The sequence below is a fragment of the Furipterus horrens genome, unplaced genomic scaffold (genome assembly GCF_987537825.1).
Source record: "Furipterus horrens unplaced genomic scaffold, mFurHor1.1.pri manual_scaffold_3, whole genome shotgun sequence".
In the NCBI taxonomy this organism is placed as follows: Eukaryota; Metazoa; Chordata; class Mammalia; order Chiroptera; family Furipteridae; genus Furipterus; species Furipterus horrens.
The window spans coordinates 173,811,598-173,830,555 of NW_028327173.1; the positions used below are offsets into that span (position 1 = coordinate 173,811,598).

General features: G+C 33.3%; 1 protein-coding gene across 6 annotated transcripts in view; it reads right to left on the minus strand.

The window, feature by feature from the left end:
* Positions 1 to 18,958, minus strand: part of FERMT2 (FERM domain containing kindlin 2) — a 71,201-nt gene that overhangs the window by 20,939 nt on the left and 31,304 nt on the right. For 4 of the 6 annotated variants that reach the window (XM_090270890.1, XM_090270888.1, XM_090270889.1 and 1 more), the window contains exons 4-8: positions 10,568 to 10,702; positions 3,357 to 3,389; positions 2,835 to 3,060; positions 2,621 to 2,723; positions 203 to 310 (exon numbers count right to left, since the gene is read on the minus strand). In XM_090270890.1, the coding sequence (XP_090127016.1) occupies positions 203 to 310; positions 2,621 to 2,723; positions 2,835 to 3,060; positions 3,357 to 3,389; positions 10,568 to 10,702 (605 nt within the window). The remainder of the gene's footprint in view (positions 1 to 202; positions 311 to 2,620; positions 2,724 to 2,834; positions 3,061 to 3,356; positions 3,390 to 10,567; positions 10,703 to 18,958) is intronic. The other 2 variants (XM_090270891.1, XM_090270893.1) reach the window with 1 other exon arrangement.

An 18,958-nucleotide genomic window follows, 5' to 3' on the forward strand; every position in this document is an offset into this window, starting at 1 on the left:
ACCACTAAACTCTTAGATGAAACAAAAAATCAAACACAAGTTCGTATATGTATTTTGCCTTCCTAAGTAGCTATTCACCTTCTACATAGCAAAAAGTAAACACAAGTAAAATGGTACTGGATTACTATGCTACTTCACTACTTAAAAACAATCCCCTGCACTCTTCCCCACGGAAGTCCCATTTAGCAGTGCTCTTCACTACCTGCAAGGCTGCAAACATCATCATTTCTTCTTCTGTGCATTCAATTTCTTCTAGGAGAATAGCCCATTTGGCCTGCTCATAAAGCTGATTGATTCTGATTGCATCATACTGCAGCAAAAGAGACACAGTTCTTTTGTAATATATCACTTTTAATATAAAAAAGTTTGAAAACTGAATATTCACTTTAAAGCTTTATAAGAAAAATTTAATATGCAAAATTTTTATGGGATTTTATTACCAAATATGCAATAATAAAAAATATACCCACGGGGCTGGAGATACACACACACACACACATATCCATGCATCTAATTTTCCATTAAAAATGACAATGAAATATGCCAAATGATTATTATTATTCAATATCAGATATAAATTCTGTATGTTACTTTTTAGGGAAAAAATCATTAGATTTTTTCTTAACACAAGGAATCTAACTTGAAGACATTAAAGTAAGGTAGAACTGATTGCTCTCCGGTATTATTATTACAGCTTGCCACACTAAAATGTCATGATCATAGAGTAACTTAATTATTTCAGGAACATCTTGTTCACTATGACAAAGCATACCCAGACAAAATGGCAGGTCCTTGGATACAGGGATTATTTTAAGAATCCAAAATTGAGAGTGCCTATAGAGACTCGTAGAATAGATTTATTTATGCTATTGAATTCTATTTAGTTACATAAAAAAAAATCGATAGTAATGTATAGATAAAATCTTAGAATGTTAACAAAATAAATAACCCCTTTTCCTGCCTCCAGCAAATATGCTTAAGTTCCCAAAACCTTTCTGGCTTTCCTAAAATTAGATATGCTATGGCCTGAAAACAGACTACAATGATTTTTTTATAGTTTTACTATATATTTTACTGTTGTACAATTATTTAAGCACTTAATAAAAATGATAACTATATACATTAAAATCTAGACTACAATCTAGACATGAAAAGTATGAGATGGTAATCTAGACTTTTTTCACCCCATCGATGATAGGGAAGCATAAGATCCAAATCTCTGTGCCATACCTTTTCTGGGGTAAAATACTCCATATATTTATAATAAATGTAAATCTTACCAGGAAAACAAAGTACCTCAGTAGCAATTATTTGATAGTCAAAATATTACAATGTTTGGCTATAAGATAGGAAAGCATGTAGACTTAAAAAAAATTTTTTTAAGCGACATCTTTTGGTACATAATTAGAAATCAAAGTAATTGAAAAGGTCATCTTTCAGAAACTTTTTTTACCTAAGTACAGATGAAGAGAGGTATGAAAAAATCCATAAACTAACTTTACCAATTCTGTGTATTTTACCAAATTGGTGCCTTTGAAATACAAATCAACCAAAAATTAAATTATCTTATCACCAACAACAAAAGGTTTAGTGATGTTTTCAACTTAAAACAATACACTTATTTAACCCTTTGAGTGCCAACATTGCTGTGAGTGACACTGACAAATTTTCCCTAAAGTGCCAGAGTTGCTCCGAGTGACTCTTTTTTCGATGGCTGTAAATGTAAATAACAATGGAATAAGTCATATTTTATGTTTTATTCTCTTTTTTTTGTATCTCAGGTTATATATTGATACAACTTTTTCTCATGTTGATCCAAATTTCGAATTTTTACGCTTGTTCATATACTGACATACTGTTATAATTTTTACTTACATTTTAAACGGTCCTTTTAATTTCATTTATCTTTGCAATAATCACTGAAACTCTACGCAGTGTGCATGATAAGGAAGCTTTTGCTATTTTATTGTTTTTGCATTTATTTTTGTTTATAAACTGTTTTTCACTGTTGATATCTATTGATATATGTCTCTAGTGTGAATGGCATTTGTGTTCATTTTTTTGTATGTTATGAAGTTGTTTTTTTTCCAAAAATTTATGCAATATTTGGCATACTTCTTGCTTGTTATCCATGTTGCTATGCGTTTTTTCAAATTATAATCATACGTTTTATATTATGCCATATATTATACTTCAAAAGCCAAATTGAAGGAATTTATTTTTTCTAAAATAACTGTTATAATAAACAATTTTAATGCAATAAAATTTTTGTTAAATTGCGTCAAAGAACACTGCTTACAAAAGAAGAGTGTATTTACTATATGTTGTGAAAATTTCAGCAAATTATTATGAATAATAATAATGTTTTTATAGACATTTTTCATAAACTCTGCACTTCTCAGCAAAATGGCCTGGCATTTCTCACATGAATTTTAGCAATTACACATGGCACTCAAAGGGTTAAAATACAGATGCCTTTGTCTAATGCTTTGGGTTTTTATTATTCAGGACTTGTTATTTATAAAAACCATTCCTTACCCCACCAACTTCCAGAAAACAAACATACAAATGAATAAAACAAAAAGGAAAAGAAGAAGAAATTCCTCTAAACCCTTGGTACCTTTGGATTCAAATCAAAAAAGCTGTAATACTTGAATCGGAGCAGCAAGGCCTCATTTTCCTTCACATCTTGTTCCATGAGAGATCTGGAGGAATCAAGCCACCTGGACGAGTTAACGAAAGCAGCGGGACAAAGCAAGACAGATTTAGTAAACGATTTCTACCTCTAATTGGATAAAGAAATTCTTCAATTGTATCTATATTTTGAAACTTACCCTTGGTTGATTTTTGCTTTGTCAAGAAGAGCCTGAGGCTTGAACATTTTTGCCAAAATTTCTGGTGAAGTGATTGGCTGACTGACAGCAAGTATACCAGGGTTGCCTTCTGATAACGCACTGTCACCAAACCATGCAGAAGTCGGTGACAACGGGCTTCCGTCATGAGCATCGTATGTGGGGGTCATTGTTTTACTATAAAGTCCTGGGCTTGAATATATGCTTCCTAATAAACAACATGAAAAATAGTTAAGTATGAAGTACAGAATCTTAGTTTTCAATAACATATGCTAAAATGATATAAAAGCACAAACTTCATTCTGGAAGAAAGCTCAGTATGTTACTTTACCTATCGTGAAAACATGTGAAATTAACTTTAATACTGTACTTTAACATTAGGCCATATAATAACAAGGCAAGCTGGTGGAAATTCTAGGGGGAAAATCAGTGCACGAGAATCAGAAGATAAGGATACAGCTAAAGCAGACCAACAGGTTTTGTTTTAATTGTGGCAAGGCTCACCTTTCAGAGGGCCAATGTAAAGAACATCAGTGCCTATAGGAAAGAAAGGAATTCAGAAGGTAAAGGAAAGGCAACAATAGAAGACAGAAACAAAAGAATGAAAATGAAAAGGACACGGAAAAAAGAAAACACAGATTTTTCCTAAGTGTGAACCATAAACTGAAGTACATATTTCAAGTGGATTGAAGAATAAAAAGCACCTTAGTAGCTGTCACATAAGTAAAATAAGTTTTCGGTCCATTTCAAAAGAATGAAGTTGTGCTCTGCTTCGGTGGCCAGTAACAAGCATGTCCACATTCATCCGCCTTTGAAAGCCGTATCATGTTTTAAGACAGCTCAATGTAAGTGAATAAATTCACATAAATTAAGAAAATACTTTTATAATATTTTCTCAGTGAATAGCTAAACTTGTTTCAACAGATTTACAAATAAAATATTAATAGTAAAGGGATAGATAAAATTTTGCCTTGGAAAGAGGCTAACTAAGGTATATTACAGTGAAAACCTTGGAAGTGGTATTGTTTTATAATTTTCTGATTCCTCAGTATTAAAGAGCTAGCCATATAGTAGAGGCTACATAAATAAAAATATGTTGAATTAGTCAAATGATGATATATCCTCTATCATTTAAAGTGCAAAAATTAAGTAGATTAAGACTTTTTTTTTTAAAGTTCAGAATTACAGTTAAGTAAAAGCACCTCTCCCCCAAAGTCACAACTCTGTTAATTATATTTTGACATGAGTCATAATTTTTAGAAAGTGTGTAAATGGGTATCATACTGTTTAATGAGTGACAGAGAATGGTGACTGCTTCCCTTTTAGGGGTGTGCTTAAAAATCTCTCTCCTTTCCTCTCTAACTTCTGCCCCACACAATGATAGAAACAATTACCTATTAAAAAGTGGTGGTGATGCTAGAGATTTTTGCAGTTGTCATGACCTAGTCTAAGAAGATAACACAATTTTTAAAAAACTTCCTGCTAGCTACAGGGTATCTGATTTGCTGTCCCTAATACGTCTTCTAAAGCAACCTGTAGAAACTTGTAGAATCTTAACATTGTTAAACTTAAGTAACAAAGTAAGCCGGGAACTCTCCTTTGTGATATTATTTTCATAGCTTTAAAAGCTAAAACCTTAAACTACAAGGGCACTTGAATAAAGTTAGAAATGATGATTTTCTTTACGAAGTTTCTAAAACAGACAATACATTCCCCTAAATCACACATTTAATAGAATCAGCCTCCCACTCAAATCTCTTTCCTATCAACTTCCTATATTTTGTACACTTCATATTTGATCACTTCATTGTTTCTATTTATTCTTATTTTGTTAGGCACTCTAGTAATAACTCATTTGTTGTTCCCAACAATCTTATTATTCTCATTTTAGAGGAACAAACCGAGGCACAAAGACATTCAACAACTTGTCCGATGTCAACTATTAAGTTGCAGAGCCAAGCTATCAATCAGCCAATCTGACTGCAATTATACACACCACTATTCCCAAAGGCGTGCATTTACTTGTTTAGCTATTGATGTCACCACTGCTGTTGCAAAAGAAGTTTCTAATAAGCATTTTTGTGCTTATTTCCCAATTATTGTAGCATTGCTAGGTCAGAGGGTCTATGTATTTTAAATTCCTTCTAAGCCTCAGCTCAGTGACTATCCAAACCAGCTTGCATTCCTGATTGCCCAATTTAAAACATATTTGAAGGAGAAAACTAATATCATGTTAGATGAAGAAATATACTTAGCAACAAAATATGAGTTTGCTAAACTCTATAGAAAAATAAAACTATGAAGAGAAACAGAGTTCAACGAGCACTACATTCTCAGGCCACCAGCTATAAATATTTTAAAACAGCACATAATCTATTAGCTCCTAAGAGTATTGCTATATGTTAACATAGGAAAATCTTCCTCATAACTTATTATATTCATATTCTTATATATATTTTAAAGAAATTACTAAAGTATTTTAATGCATTTTAGAAAAATTTTCATCAAAATACCTATTTCATACCAAGTTAAGGTGAATTAAAAAATATGTTGACATCACAGATAAATTAAAATATTACCAATATAAAATTATTAAAATATTAAAAGAAAATATAGAATTTTTATATTTGTGAAGATATTCTCAAGCAAGAGTGAAAAGCCAGTACTATAAAGTAAATAATGTATTTGACTACATAAAAACGTACAACTCTAAGTGCAGGAAAAAAAGAACATGAACAAAATTAAAAACAAAATACCAGTATGGGGAAAATATCTAACATATCAAATAATACAACTAAAAAACAAAAATATAAATTAAAAAAATGAACAAAATCCATGATTTGAAAATTAACAGAACAAGAATGGCTAATAAATATATGACATATTATTTACACTCATGTTTATTAAGGAAATAGAAAATATAATTCCAAAATACTCAGTCATATTAGCAAAAATTTTTAAAGATTTACAACACTTAATATTGGTAGAATGTAGGAAAGGGGGCATTTTCATATACTGTTGATGAGTGTGTGAAAGCATCACTTTTACACTCTTTTGGGGTACATATGAACTTTGGGAAACTTTATGGAGTATTTTTGATAGAAAAATTAGGTACCCCCTAGGCAGAGAAACAGTTTTTCTATACAGAAAACTCTGAAGGTATATATTTACTTTTCCTATTTGACTGTTTTTGTAATTTTTAAGACGTGAACATGAAAATAAAATACTTATTTTCAGCTCTCTTAAGTCATTCATAAAAAAAACAGGGAAATCTCTCTACTCTGACACAGAAGGATCACTAAAATACATTGTTCAGTGAAAATATTAGGATCTCACTGATGTTGTAAAAAACCAAAACCAGACATGTAAGTATATGAGGTCTGTCCGAAAAAAGTCCAACCATTGTTAATATAACAAGAACGATTTGCACAACATTGAGGTAACCTGGCAGCCAAGGCAAGTGGACTGGAATGTACGTGTGTGAACAAGGATGACTTCACTGTACTAGTCATTGGGGGCAGTAGAAACCATTGCATTAGCATGTGTACTGTATGGCTGTCACATTCAAAATGACTGTGCAAGTAGAGCAATGAATCTGCATCAAATTTTGCATTAAGCTTGAACATTCCTCCAACGGAAACCATTTGATCAGAAGGCGGCAGCTCTGGGCAACTGGTGATTGGCAGCTTCATCACAACAATGTGCCCACTCATGCATCATGTCTGGTACAGAGTTTTTGGCAAATCACCCAGCTGACTCAGCCCCCTACAGCTCAGATTTGGTACCCTGTGACTTCTGGCTTTCCCCCAAACTATCATCACCTTTGAAAGGGAAGAAATTTCAGACCATTGATGAGATTCAGGAAAATATGACAGGGTAGCTGATGGCGACTGGGAGAACGTGTGAGGCCCCAAACTGCTACTTTGAAGGGGACTAAGGCATCATTGTCCTGTGTATGTTTCTTATGTCTTGTATCCTCAATAAACGTCTCTATTTTTCATATTGCATGGGTGGATACCTGCTGGACAGACCTCATACATAAACACAGAAAAGGTACTGGAAAGTTCCACCCCAACTGTTTATAACAGTTATACACAGCAAACAAGAAATTGAGAGAGAGTAGCAAGGGTTAATTGATGAAGTGGAATTTTCATCTTCAGTTTAGTAAATTTTCTGTACTAGCTGAATTCTTTACAATGAGGCTGTATTAAAGTATGACTTCTGAAATTAAAAAGACCTTGTCCATTAACTAGTATGTATCACTGAGTGGAAAATGCAAATTATAAATGTGTATATGACACAGTCTCACTTTCATATACAGTCTCACTTTCATTAAGAACAAAAATGAATACCTAGTTCTATAATATTTGAATTTTTACTATGTGCATGCATTACTTTTATAATTAAAGAAGTTTTTTTAAAAAAGTTTTGATGCTTAAAATAGCAAGCTCCAGTTAAAATACAGCATCCTGCTTAACTGGTTTTCCTGACAGTGCCAAGCAAGTGAGTATTGATTACTTCCTGTATGTACTATTTTAGGACCCAGTTTTCCTGCCTTTAAGATTTTTAAGTTTCTAATGAGATAATTTTGCATATCTAATTACATAACACAACCAGAAATTAGTCATTTGTACATCAGTACTATATTGTAAAACTAATTTACTTTTGAAAAAAGTGTTTTCCACAGACCTGGGATCAGGCTAGTTCAATGGGTTCCCTCCAAAAGATAATTGGAAGTTAGATATTTACCTAGTTACAGCTAGGAAGTGGCAAAGCACTGAAGAATGTGCCACCTGACCACAGCCATGTAAGCAAGGTATTTAAAAACCCATAGAACTTTTCTTAATTCTATGTAAGATTTTGACTAAAGTCTAAGAATCATTCATTCACTAATGATCCTTTATCTCTTAAAACATTACTTTTAAAAAAATTAGCTCTGCTGAGTTATAATTTACACATTAATATTTTATGAAATGTTTCTATTAGAATTCACAAAATATTTACTTTAAATATAATTGGATAGGTGAATGTCACATAACAGTTAGAGACATAAGAGTTGGGGCCAGACAGACCTGGATTTGAATTCTAGCTCTGTCCCTTATTAACTTTGTGATCTTAGACAAATTAATCCCTGTAAGGTATTCTTTCCTTATAAGTAAGACAGGTATAATACCACCAAAACTGCAGGGGTTTTGTGAGGCTCAAATAAAAAATAATGCATGTATTAAATAATAATTATCATTTATTGAATAATTTTTGTTGACCATGCATACACTAAGATTTCATAATTCAAGAAGCATGTGGGAACTAAGGGAAACTTAACCCCTCAGTAAAATGAAGATTATATGTAATCCTCACCGCATCTGTAGTAGAGGAACATTTGTGAAGCACTGAGAAGTGTCCGATGTCCTAAAGATATCGTGTATTGAGATATATGGACCTGTTGCTACTTTTGTTATTGATATAACATGCAACTGATCATATTTTCCGGTACTTGGTCCAATAACAACAAATTATAAAAGCAGGAAAACTAGATAATCTTTTAAAAGTTAATTGCACATTACTTTTATGTGTGTATGGCACCAGGTGGACTGTTCCTCTATAGATCATCAATCCTCTACGTATCACTATCTGTGCACCTTCTTAGTATTTCATATCAAATTGTTGAGATTCCTCAAATGTTTTTAAATAAATTGCTTGAGTGTAGACAACTAAAACCTATTTTTTAATTCCTTCACTCAAAACACAGTCACTTTGCATAAACAAGACAGCACATAGTCTATAATTCATTCATAAAGTTCAACAGGAAACATTAATCTATGGTCGCAGAGGAAAAAAAAGTTTTTTGGTGGGATAATGACTGGAAAAAGGCATGTGGGAGGCCTGGTTTGCTGGTATCATGCTATATGCTATATAGTGTCCTGGGTTATACCTGGTATATACCTGGTATATACCTGTAAATATTTATCTGTAATTTAAAATTTGTTCATTTTACTGAATTTAACACCTCAATTAAAAAAAACAAAATCCAGTTACTCAGTCCAAAGATCTATGTCTTGCCCTCATTTAAATTCATCATCCTTTGTTTTTGATTTGTTTTTCCTTAAAGCAATACAAAATCTCTCATTTTGAATTCTAAGACCAATCCTGCCTGATTTCAACCACCCCAGGATCACCCCATAAATTCAGGGTGGGGCACATAAAACAGTTTATTCTTGTATTATTATTTATTATTTTCCATATGAATGTATACTTTTCTATGTAGTTCTATGTTGTAAGAATTAAATAAATTAAACTATAACCTATAAAATAACTGAAAGCAGGGATTGTGTCTACTGTCAGATCCCTTTATCAATATAAATCATCATGTCTAAATCAAATTTTTTAAATTAACCTTATTCTAATGATGAATATATTCTTTTATTCTCTTTTAAGTCTTCAATCCGTAGGCTTCTACCACTACCTGGAGTCCTTTTCCCCCAATTCCTCCAACACATTTACTAACTGGAAGTATTGTTCTTCTTTCTAAAATAATGATTTGTCGTTTTGTAACATAGTCAGAAATGAATGACTACAATGTCCCACTCTAAATTTCTCAGCCTGGCATTAATGACCTGCCAATGTGATCCTTAGGTTCCTTGGAGGTCTCACCCCCATGAACTAGCTCAACTGGTTTGTTCACAGTTTGTACTTTCCTTCAGCCAGCAAATTCTTCAGTCAACATCATTCTTTCTGCTTGGATTGCCTTTTCTTCCCATCAAAATCCTAGCCACTGGAACTTCAAAGCCAATTCACAAACTAACTTCTCCAACTCATAAACTAAATATACCCTATTTGAAATTGTTTTGTCTTCTGAATCCTTACCTCCTGAAACATAGTAACTGTGTTTTTCAACTAGCCTATAAATTACTTAAGGATTGTCATTTCTTGTTATCTCCCAAATGCAATTAGTACATGAGCAGTGACATAAAAGTAACGAGATATGTAGTTAGTAATGAGATATTCCTAACCTCACAGTGCCAAAATTTCTTCACCCTTTAAGGAAGAGTAGTAACACAATCTACTTCAAAGGACTGTAGTGAGAATTAAATGAATTTCCACAGGTAAAATGTGTGAAATAGTTCTGAACATACAGTAAGCATGATATGAAGTATTTGCTTTCATTATCTTCATTATCATCCCAAAATTTTAAATCCAGGAATAAAATGAATTAGAAGACCAAATTCAGGTTGAAGAGGTAATGGAAGGAAATTTGAAAAAGCTTCTTAAAGAATTAAACCATTAAAGGAAAAAGGCATGTGGTCAAAGGGACCAGCATATGCAAAGAGAAGGTTTTAAGTAACCTGACAAAAGTAAAATGTCTGAATGAAACAGTGGTGTTTTTCACAGAATACAGAAAAAAGGACCTAAACACTAAAAAGCTATCCAATATCTAAAACATAAAGAACTGAGCCCAGTTAAGATACCCTCCCTTCCTGAGCAAAGTGTACCAGCCTTTCTGTTTATTGATGCAACTATTAACACCTGACATGAGGATTTGCACTTGACACACTGTGACGGTAATTTCAAGCTTGAAAGAAAAGATGCTGAAGGTGAGTTGTTTATATTTTAACTTGATCCCTCTCCTGACCTTTATAATCCATTTATTCACTATCAAAAAGACACAGGCAAACAGTCCATAGTTCTCATGATGAACCTTTTGCTTAGAGACTCACCTGATCCAGGAGTAATAAGAGGCCCCTCTAATTCAAGTGCCTCATCTTCAGACTGGTCATCTAGCTTTTTCTTTTTTTTCTTTGTTGGATCTCTGGGCTTTTTCAAGAGCGAAAGTTCTTCAGGGTGTCTGATATCTGTTAAGATAACATAATTTTACTAGAATAACAGAAAATATAAACACTACACTTGGTAAATCCATCTGTTAATCCATTTCAAAATAAGAATTTGTAATTTCCTTTGGTTTACTGTTTTTGTTTTGCTACATATTAACACCATGCAAAAGACTGAAATATGACATTTAAAAAAATCTACTAAAGTAACCTTAATTCTTCATATCTAATAAATGTAGTGACCTCAAAGTGGAAAGATAATGATCTATGGCACAAAAATAAAATATCAAAATTCTTATTATTTATTTTTATCTAAAACCATAAGAAATTAAGCTTTATACTACATGGTGGGCCTCATTCATTCTTCATGTAAAGTAAATGTAATAAAAATACTTCCATATCATTACTGAATGTCAAAATTTTAATTGGTTCAAACTTTTCTGCCTTGTATCAAATGGCTACAAGTTTCTGCATTTATTCTATTCATTTTCATGTGAAGAATCTAATTAGAGGCAAAATAATTAAGTGAAAATAACAAAAGGAATTAAAAACAATCCAAATAGGTATATATTACATTATAAATTATATGTTGGGTTAGCCAAAAAGTACGTTTAGTTTTTTCCATAAAATAAAAGCCCATTTTTCATTTCTACCCATAACTTTATTGATCTGTCTATTCTGAATTTGTTGGCTATCTCCCACATGGTATAATGTTGACTGTTCACAGTTTATGTTTTGATTTGATCACTATCAACTTCAACTGGTCTACCTGACCACGGAGCATCATCCAGCAAGAAATCTCCAGCAGGAAACTTCCCAAACCACTTTTGGCACATTTGATCAGTCATAGCAACTTCTCCACACACTGCACAAATCTTTTTGCATTTCAGTTGTTTCTATCTCCCTTGAAATAATAAAGCATAATATGCCAAGATCATTGCTTATTTTCTTCCATCTTCAATATTAAAATGGGTACACAAAAATTCACCAATCTTGGTAAGATTTTTAAAAATGCACGCTGATATGATAGCTGTCACAATACAATCTAACAAAAATTGTTATGAATGAAGTTAAGAACTAAGCACTACTAGTTATCTTACTGAAAAAAACTAAATGAACACTCTGGCCAACCCAATATATTGCCATGTCCATGAATTACCAAGAATTGTTAAGAAGTCAGTTTTTCCCAAAATAAGCTAAAGATTCAATGGAATCCTATTCGAAATTCCAACTTGCTTTTTTGTACAAGTTTACAAGTTGATAGTAAAATTTATATAGAAATGGGAACAATCCTAGACTACTTGAAGCAATTTTTAAAAAGAATAAAGTTGGAGGGCTTATACTACCTGATTTCAAGATATCATAAAGCTACAGCAATCAAGAAGGTGCAATTATTGGCTAAATTACAAGATATAATAGATCAAGGGAATAGCAGAGAGGGCCCATATATAGGTGATCAATTACTTTCAACAAAGGTGCCATGGCAATTCAAGAGAAAGGAAAATATTTTCAACAAATAGTGCTGAGTAAGAGTCATGTATTTTTTTAATAGTCTTCACCTAACATAATATGCAAATATTATAAATAGATTACAGACCTGAAAGAAAGTATAAGTAGACAAAGATTTCTTATATAGGACACACCCCACACAAAAAACTGCCCTTTATTATTATTTTTTTTAAAGCCAAAAACAAAAACCTACTCTTCGAAAGATATTGTTGAGATAACAAAAAGACTAGCTGTATATTGGGACAAAATTTTTGCAAAACATATACATATTATCTGATAAAGGACTTATATCCAAAATAAAAAGGAAGAAAAGAAAAGAACACATACAACTCAAACCAATGGGGGAAAAATCTGGACAACCACTTCGCCAAAGAATATACAACAGTGGCTAAGCAACACATGCAGAGATGCGAAACATTATTGGTCAGGAAAATACAAATTAAAAACATGAGATGGCATTATACTTGCATCAGAGTAGCAAACATTATTATAAGACTGTTAAATAGCCTGAGTTGGTGAGGATGTAGAGGAAGAACTAGAACTCTCATACCCAGCCTGTGGGAATGTGAAATATAGTTGTTTTTCTGGGGGGAGGGGGAGTGATGCAGTTTGGCAATTTTTAAATTGAGACACTATTACAGATTTCCCCCTTTACTCGCCACTTTGCCCACCTCCATCCAGCCCATGCTCCACCCCCAGCAATTTCTTACAAATTTAAACTTGCACAACTCAAACATTCACTCCTAGTTATTTACTGAAGGACATAAACAGCACATTTGTAATAGCTTTATGCATAAAAGCCCAAACTGGAAGAAGCCAAATAAATAAACAAAATGTATTTTCATGTCAGTGGAATACTCATACAATGGAACACAACTCTTCAGTAAAAGAAACCAACTACTGATACATGCAACAACATAAATGTATCTCTAAACCAAAGCACTGCATGAAATGCAAGAAGCCTGTTAGAAAAGGGTATATATTATATGACACCATTCATAAAGTTCCAAAAAATGACAACTCTGCAGTGACAGAACAGACCACTGGTTGTCTGGCTAAAGTTTAAGGGCTAATGGAAACATTCTGTATCCTGATTATGGATAAAGATTTGTCAAATTTCATTAAACTATACTTTAAATAGGTTCAGTTTATTTTTTTTCAATTATACTAAAGTAAAGTTGATTATTAAATAAAAAATGTAAAGAGAAAGAGAGCCAATGGGGGTGGGGAGAAGGGAGAAGCACAGGGGTGTCAGGGTGGGAGGGGGGTGCTATACATCATAATGTTTGACAGCACCAGACTATATGTTGGAATATGAACAGAGTAGACAACAAAATACAAATCGCTACATAGCCTGTAATGCTCTAGATTGCTGGATCAATAGATCAAAGTTCTACATGTGACAGTTTGTACCGTCAGAAGCCCACAATATTCATTAGATGGATGTTATAAATCCAGTATTATAAATTCAGGAATCTTCGTTTGTAGGGAACCTGAAACTAGGATAGACCACACTGCTGCAGGGTTGATGAGTCACGATTTGGGATAGAAGCACACAGCCAAACTACCTGGATTCAAATGTCAGCTCCACTATTAGCATTGTGACTTTGGAAAAGCTACTCAACCTGTCAATGTCTGGGTTTCCTCATCTGTAAAAGGAGAATAGTACACCTCAGGAGGTTATTGTGGAAATTAAATGATTGATATGGGAAAAGTTCCTTGAACAGAGGCAGGCACATAACAAGTACTTTAACTATTAAGTGTCAATACTTTTCTTAAACTTTAAAAAATATACAATCATTTGGAAAAAGTATAAATAATGAAGTCCTTTAAAAATCTGTTCTTGAAAAATGGAATATGACTATGTAAATAAGTGATCATTTTAATAGATGTATAAAATTCTTGTATATATATATCATTATTTAACCATACTTCTAATACTCAGTCCCTTATAACTAATAGTTATACAAACATGTATTTACATATTTTTCCACATTTTATTTCTTTAGGAATTCACTGAAGTAGAATTACTGGAAAAAAAGGTCATAATAATTATAAGGCAAAAGTGAGCAAGATGGGCATGTGTTATTTTTTAAAACTTATTTGAAAAATAGTATATTCATCTCCTTGTTTTATTTCACATTTCTTTAATTAGTAGTTATATACATTTCCTCAGGGGTTTTTAGCCAGTTATATATATTTCTTTCTTTTGCTTACTTTTCTATTATATTTCTTCAAATCAAAATTATTCTGCATATAAAGATTAACATAGGGACAATCACTGCAAACAACTCTGGACCTTTTAGAAATTTAATATACACCTTCTCGCATGTTTAAAAAAGTACAAATAAATCTTTTAATAACTATACAGTATTCCCTCACTTATCGTGGGTATTACGTTCTAGACCCCCCCGCTAAAGGTGAAATTCCGCGAAGCAGGAAGCTTACATTTATTTTAATATTTATATATTTTTTAAGGCTTTATAAACTCTTCCCACACGCTTATAAACCGTTCTCAGTCCCTTATTAACCTTTCCCACACTTTTATAAACACTACTTATGTTCTTAATCATATTCTACACTCTTAAACCTATGTAACTTTAACAACATACGTATACAGTACCGCAAAATCATGCGATATAGTGAAAAACCCGCGATAGATATATTTTTAAAAATCCCGTGATACAGTGAGGTCGCAATAAATGAACTGTGATATAGAGAGGGACTACTGTATAGGTTTTTTTTGTTTGTTTCTAGGTTGGTTATTTGAATTTTACCATTAGGAATATTTTGATACACATTAGGTTTTTTCCTTCTATATTTTACAGGTTATTTTCTGGGGGATATTTCTCTGAAACATAAAAATAGAATTACCAATAAAACTGTTCTGAACAGAGAGCTTACCTGACAGTAAGTGAACATAACTGCTTTCTAATTATTAACAAATTTGGGGTAAGTACATCTTAAGGACTAAACAGCAGACATCATGTAAAAAATAAATGCTTGTTCCTTAAATTACATCACTTTCTCAAAAGCTTACAGCTATATCTGGTTTCTTTTTAAAGTTAAAAATAGAACAGCATATCCTTTACCAAAAGTTACATATTTAAAAATCAAGGATCTTCTTCATTCTTATATATTCAAGGCATAACAAAGTTAACCCAAGATGGCGATGTAAGCAGGCATGGCTCACCTCTTCACACAACCAAAAATCAAAATTACAAGACTTCCAGCAAAGATGGAGGCACAGGTAGGCATGCTGCATCTCCCTCCACAACTAAGAAGAAATACAACTACCTCAAAACTAGAGACAACCAGAAATTCCAGAAAGTTGATCCATTTGTTTTGAGGTTCCCATGGTCCTAGAAGGTCTGCAGACCCACTCACTCTGGGAATGACAGCCAGGGCAACAGCGAGAGAGGTGCCAGGCCTATATGAAAGTGGGAGAAGTGCCTGGAAAAGAGGCGAGTACTAAGCAAGCGGCATTGTTCCCTCTCAGACCCCTCCCCCACATACAGTGCCACAATGTGGTGAAATAGGTCACCCTGTATTGATGAATACCTAAGGCTCCACCCCTTACACCGTAACAGGAGTGACAGCTCTACCTGAGATGCGGAGGCAAACAACACAGGAGCCTGTCAAGATGAGGAGACAGAGAAGTATGGCCCAAAAGAAGGAATGGATCAAGGGTCCAGTGAAAGAACTAAGTGATGAGGAGATAGCCAACCTAAAAGATGTAGAGTTCAAAACACTGGTGATAAAGATGCTCACAGGCTTGACAGATATGCTTAAGTATGGCAAACGCATAAGGGAAGAAGTGAAGGCTATGCTAAGTGAAACGAAGGAAAGTCCACACAAAACCAATGGTGAAGGGAAGGAAACCAAGGTTCAGATCAATGATTTGGAACATAAGAAGAAAAAAACAGTCAACCAGTACAGAATAAGGAAACAAGAATTGCAAAGACTGAGGATAGGCTTATGAACCTCTGGGAGAACTTTAAACGTGCCAACATCTGAATCATAGTGGTGCCAGAAGAAGAGGAAGAGCAAGAAACTGAAAACTTATGTGAAGAAATAATGAAGAAAAACTTCCCAGATTTGGTGAAGGGAACAGACAGACATACAAATCTAGGAAGCACAGAGAGTCCCAAACAAGCTAGACCTAAAGAGGACCACACCAATACACATAATTAAAATGCCAAAGCTGAAAGATTAAGAGAAAAATCTTAAAAGCAGCAAAAGTAGAGTTACCTACAAAAGAGTTCCCATAGACTTATCAGCTAACTTCTCAAAAGAAAGTTTGCAAGCAAGAGGGTCTGGCAAGAACTATTGAAAGTAATGAAAAGCAAGGACCTACAACCAAGATTACTCCATCCAGCAAAGCTATCATTTAGAATGGAAGGGCAGATAAGGTGGTTCCCAGACAAGGTAAATCTAAAAGAGTTAATCTCCACCAAGCCATTATTACAGAAAGTGTTAAAGGGACTTATTTAAGAAAATGAAGATGATCAAAACTATGAACATTAAAATGACAACAAATTCACAGCTATAACTGAATCTAAAAACAAAAACAAACAAAAATCTAAGCAAACAATCAGAACAGCAACAGAATAACAGATATGGAGATCATTTGGAGGGTTATCGGCTGTGAGGGGGAAAGGGGTGAATGGAGAAATGTTGCAGGGATTAAGAAGCATAACTGGTAGGAACAAAATAGATGGGGATGTTAAGAATAAAATAAGAAATGAAGAAGCCCAAAGAACTTATATGCATTACCCATGGACATGAGCTAAGGGGAAGACTGCTAGAGGGAAGTGAGGTACTGGGCAGAAAGGCCAAAGGAGAAAAAATTGGGACAACTGTAATAGCATAATCAATAAAATACACTAAAAAACAAAACAAAACAGGAATATACATGGTGACAAACACAAGAAAAGATACTCAATATCATCAGTCATTAGGATAATACAAATTGAAGCCACAAGGAGATATTACCCCACATCCACTAGAATAGCCCAAACTAGAAAAATGTTGTTAGTAGTTTAAGTGACTCTCCATTTGTTTTTCATCTTAACCTTCATAGAAAAAGTAATCTGCATTGTTTGTTTTTGTTTTCGGTGGTATTTTTTTATTGCAGAGTAAGTAAGGTCTTACAGTATCTGTCTTTGACTTATTTCACTTTGTATAATGCCTTCAAGGTACATCTATACTGTCACAAATGACAGGGTTTCCATTATTCCATCATTTTTCATGACCGAATAATATTCCATTGTGTGTATATGTGTGTGTTCACATCTTTATCCATATATCTGTTAATGGACATTTAAGGTTGTTTACACATGTTGGCTATTGTAAAAAGCATTGGCTATGAATACAGGGATACAGATACAGTGTTTTAATTTTCTGTAGTGTGGGCGATGGGAGCCTAGAAATAAACCTATATAAATATAGTCAACTCATCTTTGGTAAAGGAGCAAAGACAATATAATGGAGAAAAGATTATTTTTCTTTCTTTTTCAATGTTTTTAAAATTAAATTTATATGAGTAATATTGTTAATAACATTGTTTCGATGCACTACTTTATAATACATTATCTGTATTCTACACTGTGTATTCACCACCCAAAGTCTAGTCTCCTTCCATCACCATATATTTGACCCCGTTTATCTCTTCATATTTCCTGAATCCCCTTCCCCTATGGTAACCACCATTCTGTTGTCTGTTATCTATGAGTTTATACATGTAGGTTTTTATGTGGTCATAAATTTAAGAGTCAGTTGAGTAAATACCTAAGAACACAGTTGCTGAATCATATGGTAAGACTATATATGTTTAGCTTTGTAAGAAACTGCCAACTATCACAGAATTTTTCAAAAATAGGTGCTAGAACAACTGGACATCACTATATGCAAAAAAATGAATCTAGACCCAGACCTTTCACCTTCACAAAAATGAACTCAAAATGTGTCACAGGTCTAAGTATAAATGCAAAACTATAAACCCCCCTAGATGATAACATAGGAAAAAATCTTGATGACCTTGGGGTTCGCAATGACTTTTTTGGTACAACAAAAGCATAATCCAAAAAAGAAGTAACTGATAAGCTGGAATTCATTAGAATTAATTTCTTCTCTGTGAAAGAAAACTGTCAAAGGTAATGAAAAGGCAAGCCACAGACTGGAAGAAAATATTTGCAAAAGACTTATCTGATAAAGGATTGTTATCCAAAATATATAAAGAACTTTGAAAAGTCAACAATAAAACCAACCTGATTAAAAAATAGGCCTAAGACTTTAATTAACAGACCTCACAAAGGAAGATGTACAGATGGCAAAGGAGCCTATGAAAAGATGCTCCACACCAGGGAATTGCAAATTAAAACGAGACACCAACCCCCAATTATGAGAATGAACATCAATCCAGGACACTGACAATACCAAATGCCGATGACAATTTAGAGCAACAGGAACTCTCGTTTACTATTTGTGTACATCCAAAATAGTACAATTACTTTGGAAGACAGTTTGGTAGTTTTTTACAAAACTAAACACATTCTTACCATCTGATCCAATAATCACACTTTTTAGTATTTTCCCAAAGGAGTCGAAAATATACGTCCACACAAAATCCTGCACGTGGATGTTTATAGCAGCTGTATTTATACTTGCGTAACTTGGAAACAACCAAGATGTCCTTCAACAGGAGAATGTATAAACTGTGGTACATCCAGGCAACAGAATTTTTTAGAAGATTTTTATTTATTTTTAGAG